We start from the raw sequence: 11,522 nt of genomic DNA on the forward strand, positions 1-11,522 counted from the left end.
ACCCTTGAATATTGAGGATCTGCGCCGGCAGGGATGAGAGCAGAGTGACCAGCGGAGCCACCCTCCAGCATCAGAGCAGGGGGTCCATGGAAGTGGCCAGAGGGCCTTCTCCGGCCTGATAGCAGGTCCTTCCCTATGAGTCGGGAGCAAGCGGGTGATCCCAGCCCAAGCCTGGAGAGCGGCTTGCAGGAGGGACGGGGAAAGAGTGGCCCAATGAGGAGTCCAGGAAGAGAGGGTACGGGACCGTGCACTCGGTTCGCAGTCGACTCGCAGCAAGCTCCTCAGTCCCCTTTAGAGGGCCTGCCACGGCTTCCCGATGGCCTGGATGTGTTCCTTGGCTTTCAGACGCAGTGCAGCGATGCTGCTGTTGCGCGGGTCCGCCTCGTCCAGGGGAAACTTGTCCCCGAAGCCGGGCCCGCATGGGTAGGCGGGCGGTGGCGGCCCGAGTGGCTGCAGACCGGGACCCAGCGGCGGGGAGTTCAGGAAGGGTGGTGGCGGCGGCGGCGGGGTGTAGCTGGCGGGCAAGCTCTGTGCCGGCGGCCCGAAGCCCGGCAAGCTCTGCAGCGCTGTGGCGCCCCCACCAGGCAGGGGCGGCCCGAGCCACGACTCCAGCGGTAGGGCGCCCCCTGGTGGCCCACCGCCGCTGCCCGGGCCGGCCCCGAGGGGCGCGAGAGCCGCAGAAGGCGGGGAGCGACTGAATGAGAGGAGGGGCGAGTCCTGCAGCTTCATGGACGACACTTCCAGCTTCTCCTGCCGTCGCCACTTGGCCCTTCGGTTCTGGAACCACACCTGCAAGAGAAAACACAGCGGACGTCGGAGGCGTGGGTTGTGATTCGTCCCCACTCCTGCATCAAATGCAGACTGGCTAGTTTGACCCCCCAGCTCCAAATAAAATGGAAGTTGACTATTCTGCACTCCCGGAGAGAGCACTGGGCCTTCTTTTATTTCAATCCCTAGGACTCCTGTGATTCCCCACCTTTCCTTCCATCCCGTTTCTTTTTCTTTTCCATCTCGTTTTTTTCCTTTTTGTCTCTTCCCTTTCGTGAATCTCTTTGTCCCATCCCAGTCCTCTGAGGCATCCACATCCTTTCCCCTATTAACCTCACTTATAGCTCTGTTTGTGCTTGTATCTGGCTTTAACTCCTGACACGGAGCAGGTGCTCAGAAAAAAAAAGTGAGTTTCACTCTGCACTGGACCATAGGTTCTTGAAACCAGATCTCACCAAGTTTCTATGACCTGCTGTATGGCAACCCCTCCTGACACTAAGATTTTGCTTCCTCCCAGTATGCTACAGTTCTCAAGTGCTACGTGTTTGTCGCATACCTTGTTTTATCTGCCTTTTGTCTCTATTATAAACATAGGTATAAATAAATACTGGCAACATCAGATGTTGAATACAGCTATTTTCATGGATGATTATTATAAATAGATAGAAGCCAGTGGCCTTATTTTACCATATACACATTTCAATTGCTGCTTTAATAAGGTTTTCATTTTTATTTAATGATATTTGTTAAGTATTTCCAAAATGAATTACTTTCAAAAGTTACAATGTTCAAGTTTATTGTATCTACTTTTACTTTCTGGAGTTTTGACATTATCCTCAGATGTGAACTCAATAAGTACACAAAGGTTTTTTCTTCTTGCTGTTCATGTAGTCCTTGCCAAGCTTTCACTGGTTTCTTGCAGTGGATCCTCCACTACTGACAAAAGCACCAGAAAGTAACGTAATTAATGTTTCACCACCAAGTGCTACTGTCGAAAACAGAACAGAGAGAACTGGTTTAGTTTAGTGGAGAATATGAAAGATCTCTGGCCAAACTGATGGCTTCAGTATTGTATTTATGAAGGGAAGGAAGCAAAGAGTTGCAATCTTAGAAGGGGGAAAGCAGATTTATGTCAAAGGGGGGACTGTGGGTGAGGGCGACCTAGGAGAGCTGAGAAAACAATAGCCAGCACTGGAGCAGGGCAGGGCAAATGTGTGTGAGGCTGGAATTTGGGGGAAAAGAACAAAAGGTAAGCATCCCTGCTCCCCTCCCATCAAGATTCATCTGCCTACCCAAGGCCCTGAGCTACCAGGAAATACTAGAGGTTTGGCTATAATAGAGAAAAGAGAAGCAGGCTTGGTGAGAGTTCCCTTCCCACTGCCCCTGGGGCTCCCCTCATTCTCAGAAACCTCAGCTCTAGCTCTTTGTTACCGTATCCAGGTTCATATGGCTGAAGCCTGGGACAGTTGGCTACCATACTGCTCCCCTGATGCCCTCAATGCTAGAGGAGATGCTGGCTAGTTCCCCTACACCACCTGAATATACCACACGCACAAGTTAAGAACCGCCATATACTGAGCACCGGGCTGGCCCTGTAGTCACAGAGAAGTCACAGACCCTGTTCTCAAGATTCTTGCAACTCAGAGAAGCCAAAACCCCTGAACAAGTAAAGAAGGTGGGCTCAGGTGCAAAGAGTTGTGCAAACATGGGCTTCAAGCTGCCTTGCCTGTGTGCTGTAGGGCACTGAAAGCCCTGGCCTCTCTTCCTTCATCTTTGGCTCCTATTCCTCCCTCCTTACCAGACCCTCCCTCCAATGGAAAGCAGGTGCTAAAATTTCCACCTCTTCAATGAAATGACTGCAGCCTTACTGCCCCAAGTTAGGAGAAATTGAACTCTCCTTGCTAGTTAATCCTGAGTCACATTAGTGAACTATTTTTTTTAAACCACGACTTTTACTTATTACTTTCAACCCCTAACCTAAGCAAAAGAGACAAAGGCAGAGCTTGTTTCCTTTTACTTTTAAGACACAGCTAAAAGCACCAGACACCTGAGTATCCTTACTTCCTGGAAATCTAATTTAATAGACACACACAAAAATCCCATCTCAGTTCCACTGCCTTTCAGATGCACTGAAATTGGTTCCCAGTGTCTCTCCTTAGGCCTCTCTAAACTCTCCCAATTTGGAAATCCTCCCAGATTTTTCACAGATGACTAGCAAATATTTAAGGCTTTCAAATATTTTAATGATCAGGGATTAAAGATAATTCAGCTTTAATTAAAGCGAAAACCCCTTTACAATAAAAAGAAAAGGCCTCTGCAGCGCGAAATTTTGGTTGGACGTGCACCAGAGAAGGAAAAGTCAGTTTCTTAAACAAATCCTCCGAAAGTTTCAACGGAGGTCGGGCGCAAAGAGACGGGGTTTTCCTTTTCAACATGGTGTGCGCACTGAGAGACTAGGGTGGTATTTGGGATCCCAATCCAGTGACCCTACGGTCTCTGCCTACATTCCCTTTCCGCTCAGTACACCCCCACCCCATCCTGGCTTTTCTCTCAAAAGTGATTTCCAATTTCTCCTTTTAGTTTATTAGAGGGAGACCCCTCAAAAGTGTGATCGTCCTGTAACGGACATTCTGCCAGAAGAGGGTTGCGTGCGGAACCGAAGAAGCACGATAATAAATGCGTGGACGCCCAGGAATCCAGAGGAGTATTGGCTGCAGTTTAGGCCTGGGCCCTCCCGGGTTCCAATCCCTCGGTTCGGGCGTTTTACCTGGACCCGGACCTCGGGTAGGTTGACCTTGCCCGCCAGCTCCTCCCGGCTGTACACGTCAGGATAGTGGGACTTTTCGAAGGCGCGCTCCAGCTCATGCAGCTGGTACGTGGTGAAAGTCGTGCGGTTCCGCCGGTGCTTCTTCTTGGGCTGCTCCTCCTCCGACAGCTTCGCATCGCCAGCGGCTGGCCCAACGGGCAACCCTGGACTCGGCCGTGCCTCCCCGGGCTCCTTGGGACAGTAGGGGCGAGAGGCTGGGGCGACGAGGCCCCAGAGGGTCAGAGACACTCCCGGGAGCATCCCTGGGCCTACCCTGCCTCCTCGCCGTCTCTGGCCGGCCCAGCTACGGCAAAGTTGGCCTCGAGAGGTCGTGGGTGGGTGGAAGTAGCAAGGGGTTCCTAAGGGTCCTCTGAACGCAAGTTGGAAACTCCAGTCATGGAGAGTACCCCCACCCCCGGGTCCAGTTGCCTCAATAAAAGTTAAGGAAGGGACTCTCTGGTCTTGCAGAGCGACCCAAGGGCCTCGCAGCAGCCTGCAGTGCGCACTCACCTTCGTACTCGGGGACCGGCGCGGGTGCTGGGGGCGGGGAGGGCTCCGCGCTGCCCCCGGGCGCCTTGGGACAGGCGGGCCGCGCACCCAGTCTCCTCTCCCGCTCCTTCGCTACCCGGGCGCCCCGTTCTGCCGGAAAGGTACCGAGGATCCCGTCGTCCTTGGTAAAGCCCAGGATTGCCTCGATGCTGTGCAACCGCGAGGTGCTACCGCCCGGACTGCGGAGCAGGTGACCCGCGAGCGAGAAGCTCCCGTTGGCCATGGCAGGCGCGCAGCCCGGCAGGTGCATGGGGAGCGCCGGAGGAAGGTAGGCGCTTTGGAGATAGAAGAGGCTCCAAGCGGACTCTTCCCAGCTGTATACGTCAGGGTACTGGGACTCCTCCAACGCGCGCAACCGCACGGGTGCGACCCACGGTCAAGCTCGGCTTGCAACCCCGCCCAGACCGCGTGCGTTAGAGGTGAGCGAGCGCTCGGCCCGCGGCCGCCTCAGTCGCGGCAGAAGTTGGAAGTTCGGCGGCGGAGCGACTGAGGCTCCGGAAGCTAAAGCCCAGAGCGGGCGAGTCCGGGGCTCCTCCTCTCACGCCCGGGACCTGGCCCCTCTCTCAGCCCCTCCCCGCGCAGAGGGGCGGGTCCTCCTCCTGCCCGCCTCGGGGTCCTAGCCCTGCCACCCCAAGAGCAGCACTAGGAACGTCCCCAACTCCCCTCCACCTCCCGGACCTTGTCAAACACTACAAACGCTCTCTGGGGAGTAGAGGTGGGATGTTTGACGGGCCCGAGGTCTCCCGGTGGGCCCGACTTCCCTCGCTTCCCCGCCCTAGTCCTGCCTCAAAGGCGCAGACCTCCTTGGGCTCCCCTCTTCCGCTCCCTCGCCGTCACCTCCCCACTGTGGCTCACCTCCTCTGCGGGGCTGCACCCCCAGGCGAGGCGGCTGGGCGCCCCTGGCAAGCGCCAGAACCCAGCCGAAGGCTTCGCAGCTCTGGGGCGAAGGGAGTGAGTGCACACGCCCAGTTTGCACAGTTGCGTCTCGTCCTGTTTGCTCACCCCACCCGCACTCGTCTCTCAGCCCAGTGGTCCCGAGTCCCAGACTTGGGGTTTCTTTAGTCTTTGTCTGTTTTAACTACCCCTAAGACTTGCGCGGCCGCAGCCTCTCCCACTACCGCTAAAGGAGCGGGTGGGGCCATCTGTGCCCGCAGGTCCGGTGACCTCGAGCGCTGGGAGGCCCCGAGAACCACAGCTGCGGAGCTGAGACCCTGCAGCACACCGCAAGGAGTTCCTCCCTGTCTCTGCCCTGGGGGAAGGACAGGGCCTTTTACTGATATGCACGGATGCTCATTCCTTCTAGCTCCCCAAACTTCACCAGGCCAAGGAGAAGACCCAAAGCTGAGGGAGAAGAATCTTCGGCCATGGAGACAGCCCACGCTTCCCTGAGGTTTACCGGCATAATCCGCTTGCGTTTCTTCCCCTTGTGGGGCCCCTTGACCCAGAGCTACTCAGAGGCTAAGCAGAAGGATGATTTGTGAGGGCGAGTGTGTTTTCACGTCCCGCGGTGCTGATGGACAACGACACTGGGAACATCGCAACCTTCCAAGTGGAGCAGGAGCCCCTCTTCCGTGGACTGTTATCTGAGGGCGTGAATTAAAATACGTCCCTAAAAGCCTAAAGATCTAGGGAACCACATTCCTCAGTTATTTTGGTAGGTCGTCTGATCTCCATCTCAGCGGACTCTTCTTTATCCCCCTTTCCTTTCTTCCCGCTTGCATTCAGACACTCCTTTGCTGCGTCGGTTCTGCGGGCCCAGCACTGCCCTTGGCGAGGTCTTAGGCCTCGAACAACAAAGTAAAGGCCAGTACCCCTGGCCTTGAGGAGTTTAATGTCCAGTCTGAGACAAGGCAAAGGAGAAATCACCCGCCCTCGGATCCTCCACCTTTAGATTGGTGTTAGAAGACCGTGTGCGAAGGAAAACTGAATTTCTTAAGGATTGTTAAATGATTACTTCTCTTTGATAGGCATATGGGGAGGTGGTCATTACCTTAACAACTCTATTTTAAATAAAACTATAAAAAGGTAATTTAAAGTAGCGCGCACTGTGAGTTTGCCGTGAATCAAAATTCTTTTAAGTTTAAGAAAAAGCTAAATGAAAATTTAACACTTTATATTGTTTTCATATATTACTTTATAGTTTTAAGAATTCTTTACATTTTTCATATCTTATGATTCTCACAATGCTGTGAAATGGTCCCCACTTTACAGATAAGGAAACTGAGGCTCAAAGTGAGACAGCTATGGAGTGGAGGGGTCACGACCAGAATGTAGGACAGTTGACTCCTTATCCTGGGTTTTCTGGCTGTAGCAGCTTAGTAATTATTGTTTAGAGGGTCATTTTCTTTTTTTTTATTTTTTAAAGAAAGTATATCTTTGCTGCAGTCTGTAATTCTTCTCTGAGGAGTCCCTGAATTCTGCACCTCCGAGGCTGAAGCAGACACATTGCCAGCACTTGGAAGAAATAAAATCAGAATCCGTGGGGAATGACCTTTGGGCAATGACGTCCAGAGAGACTTACAAACCCTCAGGAGGTTCCACTGCAGACCAGGTGAAACCTGTCCCCAGCCCCTCCTCAGCCATTCTAGTCAGTTCAAGGTGCTTCCCAAGGCATTGCCCCTTTTAGGGGCCTAGTGGCACCCTAGAAGGTCTTAGGTGCCAGTTACATAGACCAAGTTGTGGAGGGGCTGAGGTGACCAGAGAGGGCAGATGTAGAAATCATTAATTGGCATTTGTTTTTCCCTTCTGAGAGTGCTTTTTATGTAAACTTCCTCAATATTAAATTGATCTCTATAATCACCACTAAACGAAGATTGGCAGCCATTTCTTAAGCTCCTGCCCACACACTGCTAAGGGGTTTATGGCCTTGTTTTCCAAAGTTAATACCTTCTAGAACTGCCCAGCTCTTCCTAATAGGTCCAGGTGAGGTGAGCTTTTATTTACTATTTATTTCAGAGTCTCAGGAGAAAAGCAGAAAGACTTCAGCAGGCGCTGGTGAGGGCCTGGCAGGGGCCGAGCTGGACAGGGGAGCTCAGGCTGCCTTTGTGTGGGACATAAAGAGCCAGTCAGTACCATTGTGGGCGCGGTGGAGGGTACTCCAAGCAATCAGCCGGGGGTCATTGTTAGGGACTAATCTACATGTGTATTTCCCAAGAACTCGATTAGGGAAGATGAATGGACCCGGCCATGTCCCTAATTCTTCTAGCTCAAAGCTGCATTTTTCCAGCAGTTATGCTAGTTCATAATCAACCCTGCTTCAGCAAAAGTAGGGAGCCTGGCTTCTGAACTTCACCTCTGTTTAATTCATTAATTCATTAGATGGATCAAAGGAAACTCCCTCCTCCCAGCTCCCACCTGCGGCTGACCTTAGACACAGATAGAGCCCCATTAAACTTGGCATGGTTCAGACACACATATTCACAAATGTGGAGTTGTAGTATAAAGTGACTGTTTTCTTGGTTGGGTTCAGGGACGCCAATTTCTGTAAGTATGGTAGATGTGCTGTTTTATTTGCCATATTCTTAAGAGAAATGAACCTCTAGGGAACAGATTCCCCAGACCTGGAGCAGGAAACAGGGATGTCAGTGAATCAAAACCACTTGGCCACATGGTATCTAGTAACTTCGCTTCTCAGTGCTTCTTTATGTTTGGGTGAAAAATGTCTGTTTCAGGGTCTATGGGATATCACTTCACAGAGTGCACAAAACCAACTCGATCATCTGCATGAAGATGATCCCTCTAGTAGTATTTTAACCTGGAACATTCCTACCTGTGTCATTCCACACTTGGGGACCCCCTCCTCCCACTGCTGCAGGTGTTCAGGGAAGGCAACTTAAGTTTAATTTTAACAAAACTCAACTCACATATCATTAAGTGCACACGCAAATCCACCCACTGAAGTTCCACAAATTCAACTAAAGAGTTAGATACATGCATCGATGATTTACTGAACACTAACTATATATGCTAGTAAGTATCCACCATACTCTTTTGAGTACTTTAAATAGATTATCTAATTTAGTCCTTACAATATCCCAATGAGGTATACACTACTATTACCCCACTTTACAGTTAAGGAAACAGAGACACAGAGAGAGCAAATCACACAGCTGACTTCATCTGGAGGCAGAATTTGAACCTAGGTGTTTTGTTCAGTTATGCATCTCTAGCCACCAATTGCACCATCTTGCACTGTGGGGTGAGTGTGTGTGTGTGTGTGTGTGTGTGTGTGTGTGTATACACCTGTTAATTCTTCTGTAGTCATAAGAGAAACAGTAAATAAAGTAAGAAATTTTGAAAGTTCAAGGAAAATGGGAACAATATAGTTCAGAGTCACGTGGGAATAAGAAAGGTATGATGTATAGTCTATAATTTATTCTCAGTTGAAATGATGGCAGATCTGCTAAAAAAACAAGATACCATTCAACTTTCCAAGGCTGTCTCGTGAAGTTTGGAGAACTCTCTGTTCCCAGAGTTCCAAATTACTCTCAGTGATTTCTGGCAATATTGTTTTAAGCATTTGAAGTATATTTTGGAGTATTTGCCTTTGATGCTGTGAATTCTCCTCCATATAGGGTGAGTATTCCTTATCCAAAAAAGCTTGAAACAAGAAATGTTTTGGATTTGGAGGTTTTCTCAATTTTGGAATATTTGCATATGCACAATGAGATATTTTCAGGATGGGCCCCAAATCTAAACATGAAATTCAGTTATATTTCAAATATACTTTATACCCAGTCCTAGATAATTTCATACAGTTATTTTAGGTCACCTGCCTTTTTACTGCAACTTGTCTTGTGAGGTCAGGTATGAAATTTTCTACTTCTGGCATCCTGTTTGCATGCAAAAAGTTTTAGATTTTGGAGCATTCAGATTTCGGATGTTTGGATTAAGAATGTAATATATATTATATAATATATATTATATATTATATGTCATACCTGAATTATATTTTATATATCATGGGCATAATATGCAAATTGCTGACGATAGTTGGAAAAAACTCTGAAGCTAATCTTTCTCTTTAATATTGACAAATTGAGTCCAGAGGTAAAAGACAGTATGCTTATTCTTCTTTCACTGCTGGATCCTGCTAACTGATGAACTTTTTTCCTACATTCTGAGAGGTGTTTTATCAGAAATTCCATTTTTACCTGTAGGTAACTAATTGTGAATACTCCTGGCTACTTTCGTAAGTATAGGACTTTGGCACAGATGATAAACACACCTCCTATATACTATTTTACTATTCAATATGGCAGGCTGAATATTCTCTAAAATGTTCAGAATAACTTAAATTAAATGTTAATATAAAGATATCATAGGGAATAAGACCTACATCACACAGTTGTGGCACATATATCATCAGGGTATGAAAAGATGCAGCTGTGGCCCAGTGGGGTGCCCTGTGAGATGGGCACATGGCAGCAAACATTTCATCTAGTCACAGATGGAGGCAGGGCAGTTGGGAGCTGATGGGTTTCCCAGAGGTAATTGTCCTTGTACATCACAACAGGGACCACAGCTCTTTACAGAACATCCAGCAAAGAGCAGAGGCCCATGCTCCTTTGCCATATCCATTGCTTCCCAGTTATGCTATATTCAGAGACAATATCCCTTAAAATTAGTTCCCTAATTTTAAGGTGGCACACACCTTGTAATCCCAGCCACTCAGGAGGCTGACGCAGGATGATCACAAGTTCGAGGCCAGCCTCAGCAATTTAGTGAGACCTTGTCTCGAAATGAAAAGTAAAAATAAAGTCTGGGATGTAGCTCAGTGGCAGAGTGCTTGCCTAGCATGTGCAAAGACCTGGGTTTGATTCCCAGTACCACCAACAAAACAATACAACAATCAAACGCAAAAACCTAGTTTCCCATTCGCTCCCTGTTATCTCAGAGCTGACTATGTGGTAGACTGATAAGGGGGTCCTTGGTGATTATTTTGTTCTGAGCTCTCATGTCTACCTCCCACCTTTCCTTCTTACCTGTGGGTCCAGGGAAGTTAAGAACATCTGTGGTCAGGTTTCGACTGGAGGTCTACGCCAGTACTCCCTGTCTCTCTGGGAGGCCACTCTGGTCCACCACCTGCTACTGAGCTCTCAGATGCTCACACTCATGTCCCACCTTGTGGTTAGGCCGGTCTGTGCTGGAGTCCTGGAGGAATCTCAAACACACACTACCCCCTATCATTCACCGACCCAACTATTTTGGTCTTGAGATGGCTTTTACAGCTGATGCAAGTCCAAGGAGCCTCTATGTAATTTTTTAAAAAGCTCCTTGACAATGCATTTGCAGGGCATTTTGGCAAATAATTGATACTCCTTGCTATCCATTGGTGTGTTGAAACCACCTTGCTGGGTTGTGAAGGCAGATGGTTAGCATCTGTCCCAGCTCTGAGTTCAGGGAGTCACATTAGCCACAGTAGGAGTATTTTCTTTTCTTTCAGTAGGAATATTTTCATCACAAAATTGGCAGACACTAAAAATCAGTATGCCTCCCAATTCATGGTTTTAAAATGGGTTAATATCATACGACTGCTCCTATCTCCCTAGAGAGTGAAGGAATCAGGAAATGTTGATTAACAATATTATTAAAACCAAAACAAAACATGATCTCTTGGGCAAGAGAATGTTCATCTTTTTGTTTAAAATGACAATTTACATCACCGTCTCAGAGTTCATAAATAAAAGAGGGGCATTTGGATTTCCGCCAAAGAAATGGACGTTTTTCAACTTGTTAGGAGCAAAGCTATATTAAGATAATGCCTCTTTACTTGTTTTCTAATTAAACTAATTGAATTCAGAGTGTCTAGGGGGAAGCACTAGAGACATTTATCTCAAGGGGATGATAGTCTTGAAGCTCATCAATCCTCTTAGAGTGCTAAGAAGGTAAATCAGAGGACGCCATTTGCGGCAGCCTTGACCCGCCCCCACTCCTGGGCTGGGTCTGCAGTGCCAGAGCCTCTTCTCCCTGCGGGGTGAGTTGCTGGGAGCCAGTTCACAAGTACTTGCTGATCACCCGCATGCAAACTTAATGCACTCATTCTTTATTCCCCCAAATGGCGGTGGGATTCTTAAAATAGGAGTTTAACAGATTCAACTCTGTTAGTTTTAATTTGGAGAGTGAGAGATCCTGCTTTCGATTCTTTTCAATGTATCCCTAGAAGTGAGATTGCTAAATCATATGACGCTTCAGTTTAATTTTTTGAGGAATCACCTTATTGGTTTCCAGGGTAGCTGTACCAGTTTACATTCCTATCAGCAAACACGTGCAAGGGTTCCAACTTCTCCATTCCTTGATAATGCTTTTTCTTTTCTTAAAAAAAAAAAAAAAAAAGCCTTCCTAATAGGTGTGAAATGGTGATCTCATTGGGGTTTCAATTTGCATTTTCCTAATGATT

The 11,522-nt window shown here is 48.4% G+C and overlaps 1 protein-coding gene across 1 annotated transcript; it reads right to left on the minus strand.

Annotated features, from left to right (window-relative positions):
- Nucleotides 1-291: 291 nt before the first annotated feature.
- Rax (retina and anterior neural fold homeobox) lies at nucleotides 292-4,373 on the minus strand. Its single transcript, XM_047526007.1, has 3 exons — nucleotides 4,085-4,373; nucleotides 3,536-3,789; nucleotides 292-789 (listed from the first exon to the last, which is right to left on the minus strand). The coding sequence occupies exons 1-3, from the start codon at nucleotides 4,371-4,373 to the stop codon at nucleotides 292-294; spliced, it is 1,041 nt and encodes a 346-aa protein (XP_047381963.1).
- Nucleotides 4,374-11,522: the final 7,149 nt, after the last annotated feature.

The sequence above is a fragment of the Sciurus carolinensis genome, chromosome 15 (assembly GCF_902686445.1).
Source record: "Sciurus carolinensis chromosome 15, mSciCar1.2, whole genome shotgun sequence".
Classification (NCBI taxonomy): Eukaryota; Metazoa; Chordata; class Mammalia; order Rodentia; family Sciuridae; genus Sciurus; species Sciurus carolinensis.